Here is a 27625-nt window from a genome sequence, read left to right as displayed (position 1 = left end):
TGGAGATTCAAACAGCTCCTGGTTGGTTTCCTGGTTTACGTCTCCCACCGTTTCCCACTTTCCCCATCCTCCTCTATCTCCTCACTGTGCAGTGCAGGGGTCTTCAGTTTGCAGGGACAGAGGCATTGTGGGACAGCTGCTGGAGGACTGCGAGGGTCCATGCAGCATCTACACTTGTACTGTGTCAATGGAAGTAGCTTGACTGTGGCCGTGTTGTTCAGAGAGGTGGCAGTATTGCATTACTGTAATGGGGTGCTTGCATCAGCAGGAGACAAAGTTAGGTGTAGACACATGCAAAACTAGGTCAAAACAAGTGGTTTAGGTCCATCTGACTCTGTAGAGTAGACCGGACCCTGGTCAGTGTCCTTCTGACCAAGGAATCTGAGCTGAGCCAGCTGCAGAGACCATTTTATCATTCCCCCTTCTCAGTGGTTAAGGTTGTTACGTTGTCTCAGCATGCTCTGCAGGAGATTTACAGAAAAAAGTCTAAAGACACAGGGCTGTAGCAAAATAAGACAAGAAAAAAGCGTGTGTGTGTCACAGGAAAAAAAATGGCCTGCTTTGTCATCTAGCCAGGAACTCTGCACAAGTCCCTCTGGCTGGCTGCTATGTGGGGAGCTTCTGCATAGCACATCACATCCTATTCTCCTCTGACCCAATTCCAGGCAGCATGTTAGAGAAGTAGCTTTTTGTCCTCACGTAGCACCCGTTCAGAACTGATCCCCAGCTCTGTTCTATAGCTCAGATTACTTCAGAGTGCTTGGAATCCCTACGTCCTCACCCCACTCACCCAGGTGTTGCTATCAGCATAGGTAGATGAATCGAAATGGCCTTTTGGTGAGTTCACTATCACTGGCTGGTTTAGCCCTCCACTCCCCGTCAGAGCTATGAGGTGGTCAGGGGCTGCGTTTCTACACTCCACGGGCACCTCATGAGGGATCTTGCAGGTATGCTGGCTACAGGCCAATAGGCTTTGCTAAGGCAGCTCAGAGGACATTGTGGGAAGTGATGTGACACAAAGAGAAAGTGGAAACAGTTTTTTCAGGCACTCAAGGGAGAAGTCCATTTGAGGGTTAAAGACTGTGCAGTGAGAGTAAACAGCCCATCCTACTGAGTCATGTGACCCATTGCTTGCTGCAAAACCTGAGGGCTGAAAGTGAAAATCTTGAGCAGGGCCAAGAAAAGCCTCTTGGAAGCTGAGAGTTGTTCGCTTGGAGCAGGCTGGGATTCAAGATGAATTTCCTTCCAAGTTTATCCCTAGAAACCTGGATTTTACTCATTGCCTTTGTGAGCTTCTTGCTGCTGTAAGTAGAACCCTGCCTCTACCACACTGTTAGACTAGTATTTGCAAGGCCTTTGGGAGAATTTAGGGGAGGAGCAGACCAGGGAAATGATCCACATTTAGCTAGAGAAGGACTAGCTGTCTTACCAGGGGATGGCATGGTCTTCAGGGAGCTCCTTACGGTGGAGAAAAGCAGAAATAAGGGGAGAGGATAATATATAGGTGAGGGGGAAAGCCCTTTGCCAAACAAACTCAGCAGAAGAAATTCTAACTGGCTTGCATCTTGTCTGCTGTGAAGCAAAGCTGGTCTTTTTGGTCCTGCAATCCCGGTGCCCGCTCCCCACCTCCCCAGTCTGGATTAGCTAGAACTATAAAGAGGGAACCTGGCTTTATGTTTAGAAAAAGGAAATGTCTCTCATCCTTTCCACATGGAACCTGAGGGCAGGTCTGTGCTACAATAGCAGTGCTGTGGTGTAGACACTTACGACAGCAACAGAAGGGGCTTTTCTGTCAATGCAGTAAATCCATCCCCTCGAGAGGTAGTAGCTAAATGGACAGAAGAATTCTTTTGTCAACTTACTGGTGTCTACACCTGGGCGTAGGTTGTCTTAACTATGTCTCTCCAAGGGGTGGACTTCCTCTCCTCATCTGCTCTTCACTTCACCTGCATGAAGTATGATTATTTGGGCTTTAGTTGGGTGGAGAGGATCTTGCCCTATGGAGAGTGGCACAAGAAGGTAAATGAGACTGCAACATGCTTATCCCCTTCCCATTAGACAGAGAGAGACAACTAGACAAAGCCCTGCTCCTTTTGTCCATTATTTCAGGAGTACCTAAGTGACAGTGGCAGCTGTTTAAACCATCAACAGGAAGGCCATTCCCTTCCTGACGTATAAATGACCTGTAGCTCATGTATTGATCTCTATTTACTCTGCAGCTATGGGATCTGGCCATACAGATTCTTTAAGAAGCTGGGTATTCCTGGGCCAAGGCCTCTGCCTTTCATCGGAACATTCCATGAATACCGGAACGTGAGTGGTGGGGGAGTTCCTGATCCACAGAAGCTTTGTGCTTTCTGCCCATTCAGAGGATAATGGCTCTTAAGTCACCTGTGGTCATGGGGTTGGAGGTGTCTCTGCCTTGCTCCTGTGGGAGGGTTTAGTAGGGGGGCTGTGCCTGGTGTCTATAGACTACTCAGGGCATGTCTTCATGGGGACACTCAGGAAAGTTAAGCTGAATTAACTTAAAAGTCAAGGCATGAATGTGAAGTTCCTTAAAGGCCACTTTACTTCTGAATGAAGAGCTTCAACACAAGGGTTTAATGTGTTTTAAATAGTGCACTTTAAAGTCACCCCTTTAGTTAATTCATCTTCGCTTTCCTATGTGTTCCTGTGTAGACATGTCCTTAGAGAGGAGAATTGTATCCCAAGCCCGTGGGAGTGACTTGGCTTCAGAACTTGAGGAGAGAGAAACTGATGTCAAGTCTGTACTGTGGTTCCTAATTCACCGTTGCTAAACCCTGGTTTATATTAATAGTTAGCTGGACATAGCTACATCAATTAGGGGTGTGAATTCCACCCCCTGATTGACTTAGCTACGGTAGCCTAACAACCCATATGGAGGGAAGAATGCTTCAGTCGATGTAGCTACCATTGTTCTGGGAGGTGGTATTGCTGCACCAGAAAAACTCCTTCCGCTGGTAGAAGCAGCATCTCTGCGATGGAGTTATGCTGGTATGGATATGGCAATGTTTTGTAGACATGGCCCCAAGACAGCAGTTTGGCTGGGTTTTTTTTAAAAGAGAAGGGAGCATCACTCAAGCCTAGGTTCTTGTTTGTCCACCCGATCCAAGTGTGGGCGCTATACTCAGTCATTTCAGATGAGCCTTAAACCCAAAGTCCTGCCTTTTCTGCATGGACACTAAAAGTCTCATGGACCTTCTTGCAAGCATGACAATTAACTCTGGAGTCTTTGGCCAGAATTTCCCCTCCCTTCATTTTTATGTAGCCTGCTGTGTGTGCCTCCAGAGGAGCTGCATTCCGGTGGGGCTTGTAAAGCACTTGGGGATCTTTTGAGAAGATACCACCTTGGGAGGTGTGAGACACTACCACCAGGCCCTGGCTAAGATGAGCAAAGTGGGTCATAAGTTTCACTCACCTCTTTATTCTCAGCCATGTGTTTTCCTCCTTAGTTTCTCCTCCCCCACTCTTGATGCATCCCTGCAGCAGCTAGGGGGGCTTTGGAAACCAAAAGCTTAAATCCACAATGTTCCCAGCCCTGCTGATTAAGGGACAAAGTCCCATGTTCCTCATAAGTCTGGCCTCTTGTGTGGTCATGGTTTGCATTAGCTACTGAGGAGAGGTCAGTCCCAGTCCCTGCGAAGACCAAGCGTCTCTCAGGGCACGGGATGGGATTGTATTTTGGGGCAGCTAACCCTCCCCACTGCCCATGCCATTTTAAACATTAAATTGAAGCTTTTGATAATTACACTTTATACATGAGGGCAGTGGCGATGCACACATGAGAGAAAGATACACAAGATGCCAAGAGAAATGGTTTCTCCCTAAAATGTCCTTTTAAAATAAAGCATTGTTCCTTTTTTCATGTGGCTTTCTTTATTTCCATCCAACAAAGATGGTCACCCTAAGTGTAAGCGTACCTTTAGATGCCAGGCTGGGTGGTCGGATTTACACTAAGGCATTGTCTTCCCTGCAAAAAAAAAAAAAAAAAAAAAAAAGGTGTGTGCTTAACTTTTTAGCTAACTTGCATTAAAATCTTATTGAAGACCTGGCAGCTGTGGTTTTAACATGGGTTGGCAGGTCAAATTAAAGACTGCAGCAGAGCCTGGGATTTAAATCTACCTGCTAATTCATGTTAAAACTACAACTGCCTTGTCTTCATAAGTATTTTACCTTGAGTTAGTTAACTCAAGTTAAGAACACACCTGTTTTTGGCAGTAGAGACATATCTGCTCCTCAGAGCTGCTCACCTTTCCCCTTTGCCCATCTGACCAATCTCTGCCATTTATTTCTGGTTTGCTATGGATAAATTTATTCTATTAAAAGCCAAGCTGCAGCCCTCCTTTGCTCATTGTTTACCTGTAGACATCTAACCTCTGTCTCTCTCCTGCAGGGACTTCTGGATTTTGACAAGAAATGTTTCCAGAAATATGGCAAAATTTGGGGGTGAGTTTTCCACTGAACAAAGTCCCTAATTCATAGTAGCATATGGGGAGCCCCAAAACAGAAAGAGTACACCCTTTCAAAGGGCCATTGGTGATTGCAACCTCTTTTTCTCCACATGATGCTCCATCTTGGCATTTTAGTTCTGGCTGTGGTAGGCTAGATCACAGGGGAAACCCAGGTTCACCAGACTCAGTCTCTCTGTGCTGAAAATATGACTCGGGCTACTGAAGCACACTGAGATCTTCATCTGTATCTCTCAAAGGCTCTTTGTATTGTTGAGTGCTTACCTTGAGAGTGCCACCTTGTGTTGGGGTGCACTGTTGCAGGGGTTCTCATCTCCAGCACCCCTGGCCAGGCTTATCTGTCTTTGGGCACCACGCAGCTCTCCGACTGAGAAGTAACTAGTCCCAAACCCTTCCAGGCCAATAAAATGTCCAAGTGTAGTCCAAAGTCCCGGACTCAGCCCTGTGCTCCACCCTTCCCTGATGTTCCAAGGCCTTTCTCCAGCACTGGTATCAAGCACTGTCCCACCCAACCTTAGCCTCCTCGAGGCCTCTAGCCACCAAGGGTCTGTCTACAAAGCAAAGAAAAACCCGCAGCTGGCCCATGCCAGCCAACTCAGAGTCGTGGGGCTGTTTCATTGCTGTGTAGACTTCCTGGCTTGGGCGGGAGCCTGAGCTCTATGCCCTCCCACCACACAAGGTCCTAGAGTCTGGACTCCAGCCCTAGCCTAGAAGTCTACACAACAATGAAACCGCGCTGCAACCCAATCCCTAGTTTTTCTTTGCTGTGTAGACATACCATAACAGTCTCCGGTGTTTCAGCCCTTCACAGGAGCCTGCTTGCCTGAACTCTCTCAGCCTGTTTACAAGGTCCAGGTGTCTGTTGTGTTATCACCCCATCAGTTGTTAGTCCCGCCCTCTCCTGCTGGCAAGCTAGGATCTGATTATAGCCCAGGTGGAGTGAATGTACCTAGTTGACCTTTAACCCCTTCTTGCCCGCGATGGGTGCTCACCCCATCACACTCTTCTCTCACCCTTTGTTTCCAGCTGGGGTTGTAACGCTCTGTGCAGGGTTGGGATGATGGCAAATGGTGCTCTGACCTTTGGTTTGCACGGCAGCTTAGAAAATAGCCCAGTCCTACCTCCTCCGGGCCAGATTTGACACGGCACAGCCCTTTGTGCCAGCTCGCCTGGAGCCAAAAGGTTGTAGGGCTGGCATGAGGCCCCCAGGAACGCCTCCAGCACAGGGAGCTGCTGTACCTGGCTCTGGCAGTTGGGCACATCACCCCCTACAATTGCAGGGACATTCTAGGGTCAGGGGTCATTTTAACACCAATTAGAGTGGCCCTCAGGGCTCCTGTAGCCTGCACTGGGTACAGAACTTTCTTCTCTGCTCTCCCTTGTTCCTCAGCAGCAGCAGCAATCAGAGATGCCATTTCTGTCTGTGGCATGTTTCCCCTTCCACCTAAACCCTGAGATAACGGCACTGCCGGTCAGTGCCATCCAGACTTTACCCCAGAGCTCTGAGTAAGTCTTCCCAGCCAAGGAGGGGAGACCTTTTTTCTCCAGCTTCACAACCCCCTCAGAAATCGTGGTTCCTAGATTCCAAACTGAGCATGGAGCCTTTGAAGTTGCCATTCTGCCTGGTCCTCACAGAGCCCAGCGCCAGGCTGCTGCTACAGGCTTTTTATCTTGTTTACCAGCTGATCGTACAACCAGGGCATGAGCTTACCTTCAAATCTGACTCTCTGCCTTTTCCTCAATGCAGATTTTGTGTGGACAGAATCACAGGAGAGTCTCTCATCACATTTCCCTTGAGAACCTCTCAGACTGAAGGAGAAATAGTTACATGAAACTCTGAAAGGTTTCATGAGCTCAAAACATTTTTAAAAGAGAAAAATGCTTGAGATTTGTGAAACCTGACACATACACACGCACCCCTGGCTCTCCCGCCTCTTGGCCCAAGCCCTGGATTTTAATGTTTTTCAACCAACATTGATTAAAAAACAGACTCTGCAGATGTTTGGATTTTTTTCCCCTCTGTTTGTCTGAGGCGCCGTGCAGAGAAATCCATTTTTCTTCCATTTGGGCTAATCTGAGTGGATTTATTACCACCAGGTAGCAATGAGGGAAACAGGGAGAGATCAGACAGCACGAACACAGTGAATCGATGCACTGATAACCAGCATCCCCCTGCCCAAACACATCCTGCTTTGGAAATGCTGTTCTCAGCAGTACAGATATTTGCTAGAAATGCCTAGATATTAATGCTTGGAACTATTCCTCCACCACCACTTCTCCTATTTACTGACTAATAAAATAAGTTCAGAGTCTTATCCCTTTTGCCGGGTGTTGGGGAGTTTGCAGGGGTGGGGGGAAGAAAAAGTTGAGGTCTGTTGGTATTGGGCATTGTAAATTAATACAGATTATTTATTCATAAAACTCCTGCTCCATGTCACAGCAAGCAAAGGACTGATTTGGAGTTTCTCTTTGGCCTAGATTTTTTGATGGCAGGCAGCCAATCCTGGCTATTCTGGACCCTGTAATCATCAAAACCATCCTGGTAAAAGAGTGCTACAACCTCTTTACCAATCGACGGGTAGGTATCCAGTACAGGTCAGTTTTATGCAGACCTGATGCAACATGTATATGTGCGGGGAAGGCGGGGTTTCTCTTAGAGCAGTGCAACCTTTCAGTAACATGGGCTGCTCATAGGACAGGCCTGGGAGACAGGACTCCTGGGCTCTATTCCCAGCTCTCCCATTGACTCACTGTGTGACCATGGGCATGTCATTTCCCATCTCTGTGCCTCAGTTTCCCCATCTATAAAATAAAGGTAATGATACTGACCTCATGGGGTTGTGAGGCCTGGTTGATTGAAATTTGAAGTGCTTCAGTTCAAATGTACTGTAGAATTGCATATTATTCATTACTTCAGCCCACCAGGCAAGGCAAGATCTTTGCTTCCATATTTGCAGTAGTACAATTATAGGCCTGATTCTGGAGTTTCCTGATGCAGGTAGCAGGGGTCCCATTGCTAAGGCTCTGTGGGCACAGACAGGGTTCTGTGTTCAGGACCACCATGTGAAGGTGCTGGTGCAAATCCTATCACAGTGTACTGTATAAACAGATACCTATTGCTTTTTTCTCCCCACTTAGGTCTTTGGTCTAAGTGGAGATTTGGAGTCTGCCCTTACAATAGCTACAGATGAGCAGTGGAAGAGGATTCGCACTGTGCTCTCTCCGACATTCACCAGTGGGAAGCTAAAGGAGGTAAAGTCCAGATTACATTAAAAGTCCCAGTTTGGGTCAGTGGCTTGAAGGCTGTTTGGGTTTGGTGCCTCAGGAAAATCATCTTGCTGTGCCACCCATTCCCTTGCCAAACTTTGCCTTACTCATTTCCCAAGAGGGCGTCTGCCTCATGCACCCATCATTATGTGCACTCCAGCAACATGATGGGGATTTTTTAGCTGGGGTGATGGTAGTGTTTTTTTCCCCATTCTGCCCCTCATCATGGCTTCTCAGCAGGGAACTGACCCCTAGGGAATGAAATGGCTACATTTTCTTTCCAAGATTTCACATGCTAGGGTATGGCAGTCCATTGCCAAGGATCCCAGCACTGGCCGGAGATTTCTTCTTGCTGATCCCTGTTCATGAAGAGGAAGGCTGCACAATGGATCCATCTGCAGTTGGAGCTGTGGGGATGTGGCTCCCAGCTCGAGGAGATGTACTTGTGCCAGCTCTGATCTAGTTAGCATGCTAAAAGTAGAGTGTGGCCTTGGAAGGATGGGTGGCAGGATGGGCTAGCTACCCCAGGTACATACCCATCTGAGGTAATAGGCACATAGTCAGCTAGCCCCTTCTGTCACTCGCACTGCCATGGCTAGACGCTGCTAGCTTGATGAAAGCTGGTGTAGATGTGTGTCTTCAAGCTGGGACTCATGCTCACACCTCTAAGTGTAGACATACTCTATGAGACTGAGCTGTTATTCTATAGCACTCTTGTAGAAATGCAGGAGGGTGAGCAGAACTGGGTGGTATTTTTCATATGAAACTTTTTTTCACACAAATATGCAGATTTGGCAACGCTGAAACATTTCGTGAATTCCCGTCCATTTTGTTGAATTGTTCTGGTCACATTTTTTGTTTTAGAAAAATAAAAAAATAAAAGTCTAGCCATTTTGGTTTGGTTTTTTTTTTTTTTTTTTTTACTGTTTTTTTTTTTTTGGGGAGGAAAGGGGTGTTTGAAATGACTTTTCATTTCAAAGCTTTCTGTAATATTTTTTAAGTTTAAAAATGGTGGAAATCTAAATGAAACATTTTGATTTTGTCAAAATGAAACATTTTGTTTGACCCGAAATGAAATGTTTTATGACTATTTGATCCACCAAAAATTTCAAAAAATGTCGTTTTCAGTTGGACCCAAAACAATTTCCCCCTCCCCCCCTGATTTTTGGGAGTTGCCCCCAAACCAGAAAAAACCGTTATTCGTCTAACGCTAAGGGTGAGTGTTTGACTGTTGGTGCCAAAGAACTTCCGCTTCCCTTTCCACAGTGTAACCTGGAGGTGGACTAAATGGGTTTCTCAGTCCTTTTCACTTGTGCTCTCCCTTCAGGACAGACAGCTACAGAATCTACCTGTCACTGATGGACAGCACCCAATTTGCCTTTGCCCCATGTGGTGCTTTCTGGAGGGGAAGCTGTGTGTGTTGGGGGCAGGCCCTTTTTAGTTCACACCCAGATGATTCTGTGGACCAAACACTGAGATAAGAGCAACCCTGTTTTTTCCCAACAATGTCTGAGTCCTGTAATGATGCCCCTCTCGAATCAGACTGTGGATCATTATTAGAGAACAACCAGCAACTAGCAATGCTGAGTTACCCAGCAGTGACTGACCCTCCCTTATGAATTTGAAGGAGTCTGCAATGCCTTGTGCTTTGGTTTGCATTTCAGATGTTTCCTATCATAAATCGTTACGGAGAGATTTTAGTGAAAAACATTCAGGAGAAAGTGGATAACGATGAGTCCCTGGAAATGAAGAGGTGAGTAGCTTTGTTGGGCTGGCAGGAAAGAGCCTGTGTTCATGACAAGGGTGGAGAGCAAGTCTTGGGAGTTCATAAGGGAGTCCCAGCCACACAGTTTGGTTTGGATCTTGCTTATCCTAAACATGCTGCATGTCATCTCTGTAGAATATAGCTGAGATGGAGCAGCCATGACAGTCTTCACACAGCATCTTCCACTCAACAAAATGCCCACCACACTGTAAAGATGTATTTACTTTTATTTAACGGGCACATGGATATTCTGATGCTTCCACAATATGAACCAAGGCCCCCCACAAAGATATTACCACATCCCCACTTTTCTCCCCCACATTTCCTGACATGTGACAAGGAGACAAATTCCATAACAGTCCTGCTCCTGGCACATTTCTCAGATGTGCGCTGTCCCTTTCTGCCTGGATCATACCAGACCAGTACGGAGGGGGGGGGAAATCTCATTGGGGATGGGAGAAATCAGGCCCATCCCAGGAATGTGACAAACTGCAGAAGGGGAAAAGGCATACATTTGACAGTCCCTTTTACAGAAGAGAGGTGCTTGCTCTGAAATGCTGATGGAATTTAGAACATGTTCTTTGCTATTCGGGACTGCAGTTCAGCTCCATCCACCTACAGTCCATCACGCTGGGCTCATAAAGAGTGAGACTGAGGGCAATTTAGTCATAAAGGGAACTGACAAAAACTGGGGAAATGTGTCTTGTTGGTACCCAAGCTGGGGCAAGGAGTTGATTTTCACAGGAGCAAGGTGCCAGGCTTTTGGGGGTATTGAAACCTTGAGCAAGAGAAGTTCTCTGTGCTGAGAATTCTCTCCGGGAGGATTCCATGGATTGTGGTACTTGCTGAGTTCCCCGCATTCATTTTCTCCACCTCTCTCCTCAGCATCTTCGGCGCCTACAGCTTGGACGTGGTGGCCAGCACTTCATTTAGTGTGAACATTGACTCCATGAACAATCCCAATGACCCCTTTGTCGCTCACATCAAGAAGTATCTCACGTTCACTTTCTTAAACCCACTGCTCCTGTTAGTAGGTATGAGGATCTTACACACCTAAACACTCAGACTCCTGAACTAGTGCCTTAGAACCTGATCCTGCAAGGTGCTGAGTACTCTCATCTCCCATTAACTCCACTGGGATTTACGGGCCCCTTCCCTTTTCAGGATGTGCTCAGCCTCAGTAGGATCAGGCACCCAGACAGATTTATAAAAATACTTAGAGAGAGAGATTGTGTCCCATTCTTTTGGCCAGTTCAGTGACTCTGTCTGCATCACCCAGGCAAAACAACTGGATGCAGAGGTAAGATGGAGAACTTTTATTCCCTTAGCAGGAAAGCTACACTGAATGTGGCACTGCATTGGGTAAGTAGAGGAATAAAAGTCAGGAGGCTCTAAAGTGAAATTCCCACCCACCCCACAACCTTGAGCTCCTGTTATCCCTGCGGGCTGGGGGTCTGAACTGGGTGAAGTAAATTGGGAGTCACCAGTTGTCATTAGAGCCGGAAGCACCAGAAAAAGTGATTTGGCAGGGTAGTAGTTCTTGGCGAGTTGCCCTGACCCTGCTTCCTCTCCTGCTGTGCCTTGGAACTCACGTCTCACTGCAGCCCTCACTACTCAACTGCAGCCTGCGAGCAGCTAGTGGAAGTGTTTTGTTTCGTTCCTTTTCAGTGATGTTTCCCTTCCTCGGCCCCGTGCTGGATAAGATGAACCTGACTCTGATTCCCTCAGGCTTCCTGGACTTTTTCCTCAATGTCATCCAACGCATCAAGAAGGAGCGGCAGAAGAACAACCTCTCGGTCAGTCTGGCCTACCTCCTCTTCCTTATCCTGCTTGCTCTTGCTCTGAGTACTGTTCTGAGAGTATGTCTAGACAGGAGCTGGAGGTGTAATTTTCAGCTCCAGGAGACAGACCCATGCCAGCTCTGATCGAGCTTGCATGCTAAAGATAGAAGTCTAGCTGTGATGGCGCAGGCAGCAGGAAGGGCTAGCTGCCCCAAGTCCATCCAAGGCTCTGGTACGTTCTCAGGTGGCTAGCTCCTCCTGCTGCTTGTGCTGCTTCAGCTATGATTCTGTTTTTAGCACGCTACTGTGATCAGAGCTAGCGCGGGTATGTCTACTCAAGCTGGAAATTAGCCCTCCAGCTCCAGTGTAGACATACCCTGTGTGGGGAAGGTTTCTGTTCCTGTCTCCAGAGGTCATGATAAATATCCAACACTGCATCCTAGCTCTCAGTTTGCCAAATTGAGATGAGACTGGAAAAGTCCAGCTTAGGGATCCGTGAGAAGAAAATACCCCCTTGTTCAAAATGGGTCTCCAGCCTGCACCTCAAGGATCTTCATAGCCACCGTGCTTTGAGATCTTCCTTCTGATCCCCCATTATACTGTTGTACTGATGGAAGAACTGGGGCTGAAGCATCGGAGGGGAAGCCTGTGCTGGACGAGCCTTTCATTCCACCCACTGCTCCTCTGAGGGCATATTTACACAGCACACAAAGGTGTGATTATAGCACAAGTAAGCACTGCCCACGCTAGCTTTGCTCTAGTTAGCATGGGTAGTGAAGATGTGGCAGCACAGGTTTCAGTGCAAGCTAGCAACCCCAATACAAGCCTGCAGGGGATGGTGGGAACATACTCGGGTTGTTAGCCTGAGCTGAGAATCATTCCACCATGTCTTTACTAGTATTGTTACCTGTGCTAGCTAGATTAAAGCTAGCACAGGCAAGCCTACTACACTGCAAACACACCTTCATTTGTGCTGTAGATGTACCCTGACTCTGTCCTTCCATCCCCAGAACCGGGTGGATTTCCTGCAGCTGATGGTTGACTCACAGAGCTCAGATGACAGCACTGAACCTAATGAGAAGAAACATTCCTACAAAGGTAAGGCTGCAGGCGCCTCCTCCTCCTCCCAGCTGCTAGCTGGGATGTTTCATGTAGGGTTTTGGAGGTGCAAGGTTTTAGTACACATCAGCAGGATGACCAAAAATTCCCCCTCCAGTGAGTTCTGTGCTTTGCGGAAATTGGATGTTCTGATCTGGATCACTCACAGAAGTAGAGAAAGGGAACTGAAGGCCGATAACTGGAGTTTCAGAGATGCTGATCACCTGCAATCCCTACTGAAGCCAATGGGAGCTGTAGATTCTCAGCACCCCTGAGAATCAGGACAGTAATGATGGATGCTGCATATGAACTGGGATAGAATCAAACCTAATGATCAAGGGGCAAATACCGAGGCCTTTAATCAACCTAGCTAAAGATTTACTTATGTGAAGTCTGAGTCAAAGCCAGCAGGGCAAACGACTCAGGATTTGGCCTAGGTGCTCCTGTCTGCTAAAATTTAAACAAACAAACAAACATATCCTTACTTCTCTGCTCTTGTTTCTAGCCACATATTCCCATACTCTGCCATTGACACTAGCCTTGATCATGCACTTGCCTGTCATCCCTATCACTCTTTTTGTCCACTTTTCCTTTGCCTATGGAACGCCCTCCCTGGAAAGCCAATAACTACTCTCCCTTCCTGCACACCATTTGTCAAGACCTTATACAAGAAACTTGCCCAGCAGTAAAAGAGAGGCCACGGGTAGTCAAAGAGACTTCAGATGTGCTATTATGTTTTAAAACAATGCATAATAAAGTATAACAGTGTGCATCATATAAGTAAAACTTGTACATAATTTGATTTCATCCCTCTCCTTTGTTTGTATGCTGTTTGGGGCAGGGACCGTGTCTTCCTATGTGTTTGTACAGCGCCTTGCACAATGGGGCACCAATACTGACTGTGGCCTCTGGCACTGTTTCAATAATGCAATAATAATGCTGTTAAATAATAATAATTGCAGAGTGCTAACAGCGTGCTTAGCACAGTCCAGATCTTCCCCAAGGAGCTTATAGCTCACCTCAGAGCCTAGGAGTGTTTCATACATCTGTCCACCTATTAATATTTCTGTTAAATTCTTATATTTTGAAACCCACTGTGGATCAGGATTACAGTTTCACAAACCCTCTCCAGAGCAGGGTCTCTCCTACATCTGCTCTTCAGGCTGCCATGTTGCAGCGAATAATTCATTGGGCCTGTTTCCCCTCTCATGGACACGGATGTGACTGAGTTGATTTTAATGGAGTTACTCCTGACTTACACCAGGGTGAGGGGGGCATCAAGTCCACCACTTGCCCGTGCTGCTTGTTGGATTCTAGAGGTGTTTATCCACATCAGATGGACATTTCGCTCTTGTGGTTAAATAATTAGCAAAGGAACTGTGATAAATTGATGCCTGGATAGGATGCTCATCAGAGCTGGGCAGTGTATTGAAGGGTGGGACCATAGGCTACTGTGTTGTTGCTAACGTCCTCCGCTCTTAGGGCTTCACCCTCCCTATGTGTTTTCATGCCTCTCTTTCCAGCTCTGTCTGACAAGGAGATTGTGGCGCAGGCCTTTGTCTTTATTTTAGCCGGTTATGAGACCACCAGTTCCACCCTCAACTACCTCTCATATAACCTGGCCACTCACCCCGATGTGCAGCAGAGACTGCAGGAGGAGATTGACACTGCTCTTCCCAACAAAGTAAGAGGGGTTTGCAGTGCTTTGCATCCAGCAGGCACACCCTGGCCATTGCTGCTCAGGGGCTGATCTAAACCTGGGTGGAAGGCAGATCATCTGCTCTGTGTGTAGGAGGTTTCAGCAACCAGGCCATGCACCATTGTGACCCAGGCTGCCTTTGGCCATATCATCCCAGTCTTTTGATGGCACCTGGGTGCATCAGGGAGCGGAGATGTCTATGGAACTTCCCTCATGTGACCTGCCTCTCTGTGCCAGGGGACACCTGGAAGGAAGGGGCAGGACCAAGGAAGGTGATGGAGGCCATTCCCTGAGTGTCCATCCTAGACAACCTCTGGATTGGATGACACAGACAGAGGCTACTGAAGGGGAACCTGGTTACAGGAGCCTCATTGTGCCCACATCTGTAAGACTGGACCTCGCTAAGCCCAGTTTTACTGCTGACATCACCATGCTGCAGTATTTAAAGGAGCAGCCCTCTGGGTCAGCACTGTACCAGTACCTCAGCCTCATGCTAGAGGACTGCTGGAGATGGACAAAACGATACTGCCCCCGGGTCCCACCATCATCCCGATCTGTTTAGTATGGCTACTGTAGGTATATGCTGCAAGGCAAGCCCTGAGATGGCTTCCTACATGCCTGAAAATGAGTTTCTCTCTGCCATTCCCTCCTCAGGCTGTACCCACCTACGACGCCATCCAGCAGATGGAGTATCTTGACATGGTGGTGAATGAATCCCTCAGGCTCTTCCCCATAGGTAGGGTTACCACCTGGCTGGTATTTGATTGGCTTGGCCAGGTGGTTTTTTTTTTTTTTTTTATGGATTTGCCAGTTTCCAGAAAAATAATTTAATCTGCTGGGTTGTTTTTTTTTTTTTTTTACATGGGTCTAAAAGTTTGCATTATCATCACAATACATTGGGATATCTAATGTTAAAAAGGTTCTGTGTCCAGCTAAAGATGCTGCCGTGTTCCCGCTTCCACAGTTTAAGTGATAACAGATCAAACCTGTTGAAAAATATAGCAGCTGTCTGCCCACCAACACGCAAGCACACCGCATGTGTGTGAGAGAGAGAGTTGGAGTCACACAAGAGTGAGGAGACATGATGTTATCAATCTTATCTGTATGTGTTGTCTCTCTAGATACAGTAAGTGGCTGTTGAAGGTGTGGAGGGTTGTGGAGTTGCCTTGTGGTTGGGGGTTGGAGTTGTGGTAGGCTTGCCTGGCAGGTGGGGGAGCAATGCTGGTGGTTTTGCATTTCAAAGGTGGTAACCCTACCCATAGGTGGGCGGATTGAAAGGGTCTGCAAGAAAACCATTGAGATAAATGGAGTGACCATTCCGAAAGGCACCGTGGCAATGATCCCAGTCTACGTGCTGCATCGGGACCCGGAATACTGGCCAGAGCCAGAGGAGTTCAGACCTGAAAGGTAAGGGCGAGGAAGGAGGAAGAAATGCCGCTTCCTCTTGATGTCTGTGAGTGCAAATGGCAGCAAAAGTGGGGGAAGTGTGACTATAACATTTAAATGAGGCATTTATTATTGTCTGACATCTAATCCTAGCATTGCTGCACAGGGAGTTTTATGATCTACATCCATAAACTGTGCATGGAATTTAATTAACTGTATTGAAGAATATGACACTGAAACCAGCTCTCAGCAGCTATAACACTGAGGGGTTTATGGCCAGACGTTAAAACAAGAGCAATAGGGTGAGTGGCACAGTGCCAGGCAGATCAGCAAAGGAAAGGTAAAGAGGCAGAGAAAATAAAATTTAATTTTCCAGTTTGAGTTATGAAACATTCCCTGCTCAGAAATTACTGGTGGGTCAGACCCTAAGAAATGAGGCAAGAATCTGATAGAATTAGGTGGCCTAACCCTCATTGGATTGCAAAAGGCCCAGCAGCCTTTCTGAGTTGGCACAGAGAGACAGGAATGAGTCTTTCTCTTACTGATATTAAGAGCTGACGTTTATATAGCAGTGTTCATGCAAAGAGCCCAAACACTACACATTATTGCAGACTAATCTCCAGTCATTGAAATGCACCCACCTCTGGGGTGAAACAGGGTAGCTGTTTAACAGTGCATGGCAGCACCAGGCTAAGTTATAGGCAGAGATGTGAAGAATAACATGTCCAGGTGAAATCGCATGAGGAATCTTAGATGGAATGCAGTTACCCAACTGGATTAATGCACAATTGTGAGAACTGTGGTAGGTGACCAAGTCTGATCTGGTATTGGATACGTGGCTGGCAAGTGGTACAACTGATGGCAGATAGCACTACACCATTAGAGATGAGCATGATTCTTTTCAATGAATAACATGTAAAATGACTAAAGGAACTAGAAGTTCCACATAAGTTACTCTGAAGTCAACCCCTTTGTGATGCGATCCAAACAGCTCTCACAAGCTAGGAATGGTAGGGCCATCTCAACAGTTGGCTTGGTGAGCTCCAAGGAACAGCTGTCATTCTGTGTGTGCACTCTGGGAAGTAGTGTTGGTGATTCAGTAGGTGAAACACGTCCCTTTGGCTCAGCATTGTCCCTGTACCTCAGACTCAAAGTGCTGTCCTATTAGAGGTATAGTTTTTTCAGATGAAGTGTAGAATTGAAATTTTGTCCACTTGTGGTGATTAATGTTCCAGTATTGCTTTTCTTAAGAGTATGGGTATTCTGGCTAAATTCCAGCATGAGATATATTCTACCTTACCTACATTTCCCCATTACAGTTAGATAAAGAATTCTTCTTCACTTCCTAGTCTAAACATTTGTGTAGTGTTGTTGTATGCCATTGAACAACTGCTCCGTTCTACCCCAGAAGCAGTGGTTCAATGGTGACTGAAGTGATTCTTGTCTAGTTTGTAGATCCATTTAAATCTACGAAGAGTTTTGGAATGGAAAGTGCTATAAAAATATAAATTGTCATTTTGACCTAGGATTATTGAAATGTTTCATTGGCAAAGCTTTTTCATTAAACTGATCCTGTCCTGTTCGCAACACAAAAAAAGAACATCTCTTCCCTTCTGAGTGGCATGTCTCAAAAGCTAACCCTTGTTCTGACCAGACAGGGAGAGACCCTTGCTCAGTTTGTCCATTTACTTGTTAGAAAAAGATCTTGAGCTGGTTTTTGTGATATGGACTCTGGGCTTAGTTTCTGGGATGAGAAGAATTTGATCTTGAATTCTAAGAACAGAGTCACTATGAAATTAGTGTATTCTAGGGCTTTCAGTTCATTTGAAGGACCTGGAGATATACAGCAAATTCCAGGCACCAGCATAGAAGCAGGGGTGTGTGTAGTGATGGAGGAACATGGAAAATAGAAGAGTTCTGATTGAAATATGCAAAATAGGCCATTGCCTCCCCCCAATCCCCAGAGCATGCCAAATCCAACAAAGAGGACGGATCCTGAGACAGTAGTTTTGCCTAACTTGTTTCTTCATTTCTCTGATTGGAACCAGGTTCAGTAAAGAGACCAGAGAGAGCATGGACCCCTACATTTTCCTGCCCTTTGGAGCTGGTCCCAGAAACTGCATTGGAATGAGATTTGCTCTTCTCACCCTGAAAGTGGCCGTGATTGTGCTGTTGCAAAGATTTTCCTTCAGAACCTGCAAAGACACCCCGGTGAGAATCCAGGCTTGTATATGTATCATTTGTTTTACTACCTGTGATGGGCTTCGCTCATGGAAGCATTGCCTAGCGGTCAGGGTTTAGGCCTGGGGTTTTGTTATGGGAGCTCAAGCCCTCCCACCCCAACAGTCTCCAGCCAAGGGCCTTGTGAGGGCAAAAAAAGGGTCTGCCCTCCCTGGGCCTCTTCCTATCATCCCGCTATTGTCCACAGTTCACTGTCTGTACAGGAAAGCATGAACGGGGTCAGCTCGCTGTGTGGTGCCTTTCATGGCCAAGCGGGATGTGGTAAATCTCTCCCTCTTGGAGCAGCAGCTGTCTCCTCTCATGAGTTGGCCCTGCGGCCAGGTCAATTCCGAGTCTCTCCCCTGCTGGGCTGGTCCATGAACAAAAAAAAAGGGGAATTAACACAGATAAACTGAGTCCACATGAGAGGAGGGGGATGGCTCTCTCTCAAGGTGTGCCTAACACAACTCCTCCCTTCCCTCCAGGAATGATCCTGCCTTCCCTCAGTTCTTCTCTCAGAAGCTGCCAGTTGCAGATCTGCTCTCCTCACTGTTCTGCTCCCTTTTAATGCCTCCCCTAGTCTGTGTATTTCTTGCAGGTGTGGTGGGGCAGGGCTGGCTGAGTCCTTAACTCCTTGTTGTCCAGTGTTGGGTTTGTATACCCCATTGCGCTACCATAGTCTCGTTGAGATAATCACATGTGCTCATTGTCACCTGTGTCTCAGAACAGATGGGGCACTGAGCACACACATATAAAATCCCTTTCCCCATTCACAGGCTGATAGATTCTGGAGCACTGAATCTGGTAGGCAGATTTGGTTTTACCTTCACACTGCGAAAGCAGAAAGGTTTCACCATGGATTAGAGGCGTGTGGGAATTATTAGAGTTAAATGCTCTAAGTTATTTTAAATGGCTCAACACATGTTAATGCCTCTTTGGAAGTGAATTTAATGTTGGTGAAAAGCACCAGATTGAAGTCCTCTGCTTATCCAGAGAATAGATACATTATGGGTTGTGGCCATATAACCTTCCCCACACTTTCTTACATCTACCCTGACCTAGAGGGAGCCCTCCCGACGGGTGAGAAGGCAGTTCAACCTCCATAGTTCCCTCGGTACTTGACCGCCTTCCAGTTGTGATGGTGTGTTTGGTAATGTAGACACACCTATTAACTAGAAAATGGCCTGAGACAACAAAATTCATTTCACAAGAGCCACCAACCAACCATCCAATCATAGCACTTTTCAAGCATTGACAATCTGGGCTAGATTCAAATCAGTGACCGAGACCAGTTCATTTATCTCCTTAGCCATCCAGTCTCCCTTTAAAGCTCTCGTGCTTTAAAAATGTGTCAGTGATGACACCACTACAACTATACTGGAGAGATTATATTTCTCTTGCTGGCCACGTGCACTACTGAGACTGGGTGAACCCTTCAGAATAATGTAGTAAAATATTCTCCTCTCTTTCTTTTGTGAATTGTCTACAAATCGATGGAGATTTCTTTATCCTTCTCTCATGTGGACCCTGCCATCATGATATCTGAGAGCCTCCAAATAGCTACAAAAGAATAGAAATAATAATAACAGTGTCTCCTTCTTCCTTCCTAGCCTGTAGGAGAACCAACTTGAATCATGTATATGTTTTTTGTTTGTGTGCATGAGTGAGTGTGTGTGTGAAGAATTTACGGAGGAAAAGTGAAGTAAAAGAATCGAGTGTTGCATTTAGTCCTGAAATTGGATAATTCCATGGTTATATTTATCTTTTATAGGAATGAGTCCTATAGTCTATGTCTAGTTCTCACACTCACAAGCCTCCTCCAATTGGCTGAAAGCTCCTAGTTCCTTTATAATGTAGCTGTCATAGAAGATCATGGTCATGGAGGAAGAAACTTTCTCCTGGAAAGTTAGGGCTATTCTTGTGGAGGTCTTTTTGCATTAGGACAGAGACTTTGACTTGAACTCTGTAATCAATGGAGAGCTAGTGCAGAGCACAGCGGGGTGATGTGTTCAAGTGACCTGTGTTACTGAGCAGGTGGGCTGCTGCATTTGACCCATCTGAGCTTTTTAAGAGTGTTTGGCTTCATGCCTAGATATAAGAGTCACGCCTGGAGCAGACATTGTGTAGATCACCATGGCCACATCTGATGGAGTCCAGTCTTCTTGCTGGTACCACATGGAAGTGGGTGGCTTTTTGGTGTTTGGGTTTCTTTGGTTGGTTGGTTGCTGTTGGTGCTTTTTTGCTGGTGGTTTTGGTTTTTTTTTTTTGGTTTGTTACCATGGTTATTTGGGCATCTAAATAGTCTAAAAGGACCTCAAGGCTGTGAGCTGATTAAGGATACATCTACTCAATAAAAAAGCACCCATGGCAGTGCGTCTCAGAGCCTAGGTCTACAGAAGGTAAAATATAGCTAGGTAGACGTTCCTGCTCAGGCTCTGAATCCTGGGGCGGGGGTGGGTCTTGGGAACATCTACGTGGCTATTTTCAACACTGAACCACAAGCCCCCGGCCCAAGTCTGTAGACCTGGGCTCTGAGACTCACTGCATGTGTGTTTTTTGCTGTATAGACATAGCCTTAGACATCTGAGAACAGATACCCTCAATAGTGGGAGATCTTATAAAGGAGGCAAATTCTTCAAAAACCCTCCTTCCTCCTGTCAGCATGTCCTCAGTCTTGCTTGGGCTTCAGCTTCATCTGTGTGCAGACTGAGCAAAGCACTCAGAAAGTTGGAGACGGTGCTATTTATATTTGACATAAAGCAGATGCAATTTACTATTTGAAAGTATGTGTCAAATAATCCCTGCTGTAAGCTCTTTGTCTGTAACTGCTTTGGGAGCAGATTGTTAGGCATATTCTGTTCTCTGGTTAAGTGAGCGTTATTCTTAGGTTTTCAGGGCAGGTTCTTGCAATTTCAAATTCTAAATTTGCTTTCTGTGAATATTCTACAATGCTCACTTAAAATGTGCTGTTTCCATGAATGTTCTTGTCCACGAGCTTGTTTGCTGTGGGAAGATGAGCCCAACGGCCATGAACGTGCTCAAACCAGATTTGTTTTAGAAACCAGACAGATATTTACAGAAGTTTTTCTTGGCTGTGAGTGCTCAGGTCCAAATTCTAGTGACCTGAGCTGTAACTGTTAGCCTGGAGGGGTAACTGGACTGTTAACCTGGAGATGAAAGACTGTAACAGCCCACTAACAATCCACTGACCTACCTAGTCTCTGCTTAGTCTAAAGACATTTTTCTAGTCCTGAAATGGATCCATTTTATAACTGCATTTAATTAGAGGAAGACTAGTTAAATATGTATCATATCACGAATGCCAGTAGCTTTATGTAGCTCCTCCAGCTTTCCCATCAAAATACCACTCTCAAATATATACCAAGAGAAGTTGCTTTCCCCTTGGGCGTGGTGATGCAGGATGTGTAAAGAACCAAACTCCAGGGATCAGGAAGTTACCCAGGGCCCATGATTCCAGGCTTGCTGAAGCCTGCATGAAGCCAGTAGCAACCTGTTGTGTTGTTGATGTATTCACGTTGCCTTGTTAGGAAGGAAGATGCTGGGTATCCTGCTTGCACAGGTGAATCTCAGCACCATTGAATCTAGGTGATAGAGAGGGAAATAGACCATCTCCACCCATCCTCTGCCAGTGCAAGACTGTTCCCAGCAGTACATCCTCTGCTGTTCTACCCAGACTATTTTTAAAAGTCTCATGGTATGATACTTCCAGCCTGTCCCTCGGATGGACAGTTCCACAGCCTGGTGCATCTCACTGACAAGTAGTTTCTCCGGCTGTTCAATCTGATCATCCTTTCTTAGTTACATCCCATTATTCCTGTATGTCACAAGAAATGATACCTCTCCCTTGTTAGTGTTTACACCCATCAACTATTAACAGACTGCTACCATGTTCCCCCTCAGTCATTGCTCAGCTAAGCTTGACAAATTTAACTCTTGAAATCTTTCCTGGTGTGTACAGCTCCCTCATCAGCTTCTGGTTCTCCTTTGAGCTCCTCCCAATTCATCAATATCTTGGGAGCTAGAATTGAAGGCCACATCAGTCCTGCTACTGGAGAACATTATACCCGTACTGCACCCTTCTCACTGGAGCTGTAGCAACGTAGTCAGCAACCGGGGGTTCATAAAATTGGTCAGAAAAATGCAAATGAGTAAAAGCAAGAGGTGTGAGACATAAATGGATGCTTTGTAAGGTATGTCTACACTTGGAGCTGGGAGTCTGATTCCCAGCTCGAGGATCCATATTCATGTTTAGTGCTTGCTGAGCTAGTGTTGCTAAAAGTAGAGTGTAGCCTTTGAGTGCGTGGTCATCAGAGACGCGAAGGATGTACTCAGGGCAGCTAGCCCCTCCTGCTGTTCACGCTGCCATGGCTACATTCTATCTTTCACACACTAGCTTGATGAGAGCTAGCGCCTGTGTGTCTGCTCCAGCTGGGAATCACAACCCCAACCCAACATGTAGACATATCCTTAGTTGTTCCCTGGGTATTGGGCTGTTGTCAGAAAAGCCTGTGAGGGGTGTAATGTCTGTTGTGTCCCTTCCTAGCTTCCCACATTCACTGGCTTGCTTTTGATTTTTCTCTACTAATGGTGAAGATCCCTCTGGTGCTGGACTCGAAGGGTTTCATGCAACCCAAGAAGCCAATCATTCTGAAGATGGTCCCCAGAACCCACGCTGTTCCAGAGGAGTAAAAGAATTTGCAACAGATCAGAGGCTACTGCCAGCTGCCCCTTCCGTCCCACTCCTCTCTCTGTCAGTCACATGAGAATAGGAATGAGCCATGTAAAACTGTATAGCGAAAGCTAAAGCACTATCTAGAAAAAGACACAGCTGTCATGAAAGCAGAGTCTCATGAATATACACGATACCAAATTGTACAGGCCCTTCTGTGCAATAGGAGATTGTGGATGGCTTTTATAGCAAACAAACCCACACAAAGTACATTCTGAGCGGAGTTCAAATTTTTATAAAGCAATAATAGAGACCCAGGCCTGTTTCTCATTTACACTGAGACCCCTTTACACTGCTTGGACAATCTAAAGGGACCTTTAAGGGATTTCACCTACTTTCAGGTCCCTTTACACTGCATCAGAGGTGTGATTACCGCATGTGTAGACGCACATGAGCTCCCTTTGATTGCGCTAGCTTGAGTAATAATAGCAGTGAAACCACAACCGCACGGGCTGTGCAGCCACACCTGAGGAACCTAGGGCGTATACTTGAGCAGCCAGCCTCTGATGCTTGGGCTTCATCTTTATTTTATTTGAGCTACCTAGTTAGAAGCTCACTCGGTTACATCTACACATGCTGCAATCACACTTCTGACTACGGTGTAGATGTACTCTCAGGCTATGGCTTTGGCTACACTAGCACTTTTGTCGGTGTTTGAAAAAACACACTCCTGACTGACATAAATTTTACTGACAAAAGCGCCAGTCTGGACTCCCATGGACATAGCTACCACCGCTCATTGGGGGTGGTTTAATTATGCGGGCAGGAGAGCTCTCTCCCGTCCATATAGAATGGCCACACGGGAGACCTCATAGCAGTACAGATTCAGTGGTACAGCTAGTCTATGTCTACACTAAGGACACTGCAGCAGCATTGCTATACCACTAGCACCACAATGTAGATGCTTCATACATCGAAGGGAGGGGTTTTTCTGTCAATCTGGGAGGTAATCCACCACCCTGAGAGGCAATGCAGTTGAAGCCTGGCCTGATATGAGTATTTAACACATGGGCGTAGGCCTCATTTGTTGGAAGATAAGCATTAGGGAGGTAAATGAATCATCAGGCTGAAAACAGGACCTTTGTGCTAAATAGGATAAGTAAATAAATCAGTAGGCTAAAAAGACAGAATATCAGAGCCAGCTAAGAGAAAAGGGAGAACACCCTGGGAACTATTTACTATGAACTAGATAGCAAGGGGCAAAATAAATTAGCAATGTAGAGATGAGGTAAAGAGGAAGTCAAACTATAGCATGTGGACAGAGCATGCAGTACAGGGATCGGTCTCAGAGGGAATCCCAACAGGTGGCAGCTAGGCTGATGGAGTAATTCTTCCATCTCTCTACCCATGTTTACACTGGAGGTTAAGATGGCTTAACCACGGTGCTCAGGAGTGTGAATTTTTCACACCCCCTGAGCATCATAGCTAGGTTGATCTACATGTTAAGTGTAAACCGGGCATCAGATGTCAAAGAGCCCGCTGCCCTCAATGGCTATGTAATCTGGTGCTATGGCAGCACTGTCTCTAGTAACCCTCAGTGCATCAGAGATTTCTTCTTCGTTTGGAAGATTCATTATAGCTGTTTTTGGCTCCTACTCCAAAGTCACTGCCAGTCTTCTGGGCACCCTGATGGTGTACAAGAAAAGATCAGGATGATGGCTGGATTATGTTGTGTCAGGGTGGGTCTCTCTTTCTTAATGCCAGGCAGAGTTGTGAGGTTTCCTTCCATACACTCCCCTTACTGAGGCTCTGCTTTTGCTTGGCTGCTTTACACCGGTTTAGCTACATCTTGTAATCCCCTCAGTGTAGCTGCTGTGCGGTGGTATAAAACAGGGTTTGCACCAGTGCAGCTTACCCTGGGACTTCACTGGGATAAGCTGCATTGATGCCAGCCCCATTTTGTAGAAGTGAAGTGTGTCCACACTAAGGGTTTGCTTCAGTGTAAATACATGGCGTGAATTACCCTATTCTACATGAGCCCTGATCACCCCTCGTATTATGACCATCACTCTTTTCGCTGAGCACTCCCTGGGATGTCTTTATGACCCCCTCAGCACTGCTAGGTTGCTTTTATGAAGCTTTTTGAATATTGGATCCTGCTCAGCAATTTAATTCCGACATTGCCAGTCTCTTCTGGCACTTTAATTGTAATCAAGGTGGAGAGCAAACTGCCATATGTGACTGGTGCTGTGTATTTTGTCCCCATTCCTACTTCTTCCTAAGTTGGCCCTATCTGTCTTCTGGTTTTACAACCCCGGGAGAGGTGACATCCGGGGCTGTTTCCCTCTATTGTGTGATCCTGCAGTGTTATGGCCCTGTCAAGTGTTAAAGTGGCCACATCCTTGCAGGAAATAATGTATGTGACCAATTTCTAGAGCTGACTTTGGTAGATGCTGGTATGTTTTTAGGTGGCTGTTATTACTGAAGACTTGGACATGGCTCAGCTTGCAGATGAGTTGACTAGAGCATCCTAGGTATAAGCAGTTACCATTTATGAACAGTAATTTGCAGAGTGGGCGTGAAGCATATTATGTGTTCTTTCTGTTTGTTTGCTTATTGTTTCCAGTGGTCTCCTGTGGGAGGGGTTCTTTACACAGATATTAGCCCAGTTATGATTTTTTACTTTGTTCTGTATTATTCCATTTTGTAACTTTGATGGAGGGGTTTAAGCCTGAAAGAAAAGTAATTCGACACGGTGCAATGCAAAGAAAGCCCTTGGAGTCCTGGAAGACTTGGGTTTGGAAGAAGGATGTCTCTTTGATATGGAGAGCAGAGTATCATTCTTAGATTTCACATGAGCATAATGCTGAATGTTCTGTATAATATGTGGTGTGATTAATAATCCAAAAAGTACTAATAAAAGGATAATTAAAATTAAAATCAACATAATTCCTTGTCATTTGCACTGAGATGAAGCCAACATCTGATTCCACTCTGCCCTCCATAATCTGATCCAGTGTCCATGCAGTTCCCATAATCTCATTACATCTCCCAAACTCAGCAGGGTTGGGCTTTGTTTTTAGTTAGATGGGAGACTTCTAGGGAAATCCCTTGTGCTGCAGGAAGGAACATTGACTGAGATGGGTACCCCCTTCCTTCTGAATCAAGAATGAGTAAATACCCAAGTATGGCTCAATGAAGTACTGGAGGTGCCACCTTTTAAATGTGATGTAAAGCCAAGGTCTTGGCTTTCTATGATCTGATCCCTTGGCATTTTTCACAAGAATACAGGGTTCTAATTATTGTATCCTTTCCAAATTGCAAATTAGCTAGTCATATTCCGTGATATAATGCATTCATATCCTTCCTTCCCTAAAATTTATGGCACATTATTTCTGTGTGCTGTTTAATAGATGCCATGGTTTGCCCGAAAAGTGGCTGCATTTCATTGTTGGAGAAGTGATTTCTATATACGCTTTACACAATCTGTAGCATTGGTGGTGCACTTAGGGATTCCTGTGTGATGGAAAATCATTATTATAATCAATCTTTACTGTAGAACACAAAGCATTATAGCATTATGTCAGCAGCAGCAAGAGCCACTTCTGGCTGCAGCTTCGAAACACAGATCCTAAAATTGGATACTTCTGACTCCTATTAACCAGCAGAAATACACCAATCCATCGGAAAAGGCTGTGTAAAGCTCTGGAGAGTGTCTAAATGACTTTTATACCAACCATCAATTTTAGGAGCTTTCTTCTACTATTGTGTAATGGACAGCTATACAGGAATACATATGTTATTTTCTGTATCCTTCTGTCCTTATTTGGTAGAATGCCACATTAGGGAAACATAACACGCTTTCTATACAGGATGGTATTCCTAGTATAGGCCTTTCCTTACCTAGGGAGGGGAGATAGAGGATGATTTATTTTTTTTAAAAATTTCTGGACGCTAGCTATAAACTGGGAGAGAGAACACTGAAAGTGCAGGATGGAGTTTGACATCTGAGTTTACTGCTTCCACCCTTTATGTTTCGTAATCCTCAGTGATGCAGCTTCCTGCTGCTGCTTCTACCTGAGAGCAAATGCTTTTATATATTTTCAGCTCTTTCTCTCCTCTCTCTTAAATGTTTGGCACATGCAGCTAGAACAGTAAACACTGAGGAGGGAGACCGAATACAGGCTGTCTTCTCTGGAAGATGAGCAAGTCTCGGCCCTTAGAAGGGAGAGCAAATCCACTGACTTCTTGGTTCAAAAGGCAGAAGAAAGAGCTCAGGAGTCTGTTGGTCCCTGTCTTAAGAGGTGGCCCAGTCTGTCAGATGGAACAGTAGAGGGCCACATCCTAAACAAGAGGGCCACGTATCCAACATTTTTCAAAGGGGCTTTGAGAACAGCAAAGGCTCTCTCCACTCCATTGCTATGTTGGGGTAAGTCACATGTATCACAACTAAGCCAAACACACTCATATGTATAAAGTTCAACCTTACTGATAAGATCCTTCAGGATAGTCAGTCTCTCGCTTTATCTCAAGCAAAGCTTCTCAACAATATGCTAATATATAATTCACTTTTCTGGGAGTGTCAAAAGAGTTCAGCCACTCTGATCACCATTCAAAACTGTGTTCATCCCTGACACCTTAACCCTGCATCATTACCACTTATGGAGCTTATAGTTTGTACAGTTTTGTTCACACAGCACAGCCCCTTCTGTGGAGAATCATCTGGTGAAACTCATTCCACTCTTTCTTGGTCACAATGCATTTGCACTAAATTCAAATGATGTAATAACTGAAGAAGTGCTGATACCATGTGGGAAGCTTTAGACTGTATTCAACAGGCTTTAAGAATAAAACTGCAACAACAGGATGTTACCATCTGACAGCTGTTTGTGGGGCTTATGTGAAATGACTCGGTGTCACTCAAATTAGTTCTCCGTGGACCTGTGTTTATGTCACAGAACCAGCACCAGTCACCTTGCTGAGGGCAAACGGGAAAGATTAAATGAGGCAGACCCTGAATTCCCTTCTCAAATGATCTGTCCAAGACAACATTCAGGCAGCATAGGGTAAGTTTACACCTACTGTGCCTGTTCTGTGGATGAACAAAGTATTTCCAGGGCTGTCCATTTGGCACCTGCCACAGACAATAATCTGTTGCTAAACTAACATAAATGATTACAGTGCAATAATAAATTCCACAAAGTAGATTATCAGTTGGAAACACCAGCA

At 45.7% G+C, this 27625-nt stretch overlaps 1 protein-coding gene across 2 annotated transcripts; it reads left to right on the top strand.

The window, feature by feature from the left end:
* The first annotated feature begins 1118 nt into the window (after nt 1-1118).
* On the top strand, nt 1119-25358 carry LOC137154977 (cytochrome P450 3A24-like). 2 transcript variants are annotated; one of them, XM_067550828.1, is made up of 14 exons: nt 1120-1304; nt 2220-2313; nt 4415-4467; nt 6969-7068; nt 7629-7742; nt 9422-9510; nt 10408-10556; nt 11191-11318; nt 12314-12401; nt 13925-14085; nt 14755-14836; nt 15363-15507; nt 17535-17697; nt 22321-25358. In XM_067550828.1, the coding sequence occupies exons 1-14, from the start codon at nt 1234-1236 to the stop codon at nt 22414-22416; spliced, it is 1533 nt and encodes a 510-aa protein (XP_067406929.1). In that variant the 5' UTR covers nt 1120-1233; the 3' UTR covers nt 22417-25358. The 2 variants fall into 2 exon arrangements, with proteins under 2 accessions (XP_067406930.1, XP_067406929.1); XM_067550829.1 differs by lacking the exons at nt 15363-15507; nt 17535-17697; nt 22321-25358 and adding an exon at nt 15065-15174 and having other exon boundaries at nt 1119-1304.
* Nucleotides 25359-27625: the final 2267 nt, after the last annotated feature.

Source organism: Emydura macquarii, unplaced genomic scaffold, assembly GCF_026122565.2.
Source record: "Emydura macquarii macquarii isolate MOO-44397 ecotype Brisbane River unplaced genomic scaffold, CSIRO-AGI_Emac_v2 contig_1348, whole genome shotgun sequence".
NCBI lineage: Eukaryota > Metazoa > Chordata > Testudines > Chelidae > Emydura > Emydura macquarii.
This window is presented reverse-complemented; position numbering and strand designations above follow the sequence as displayed.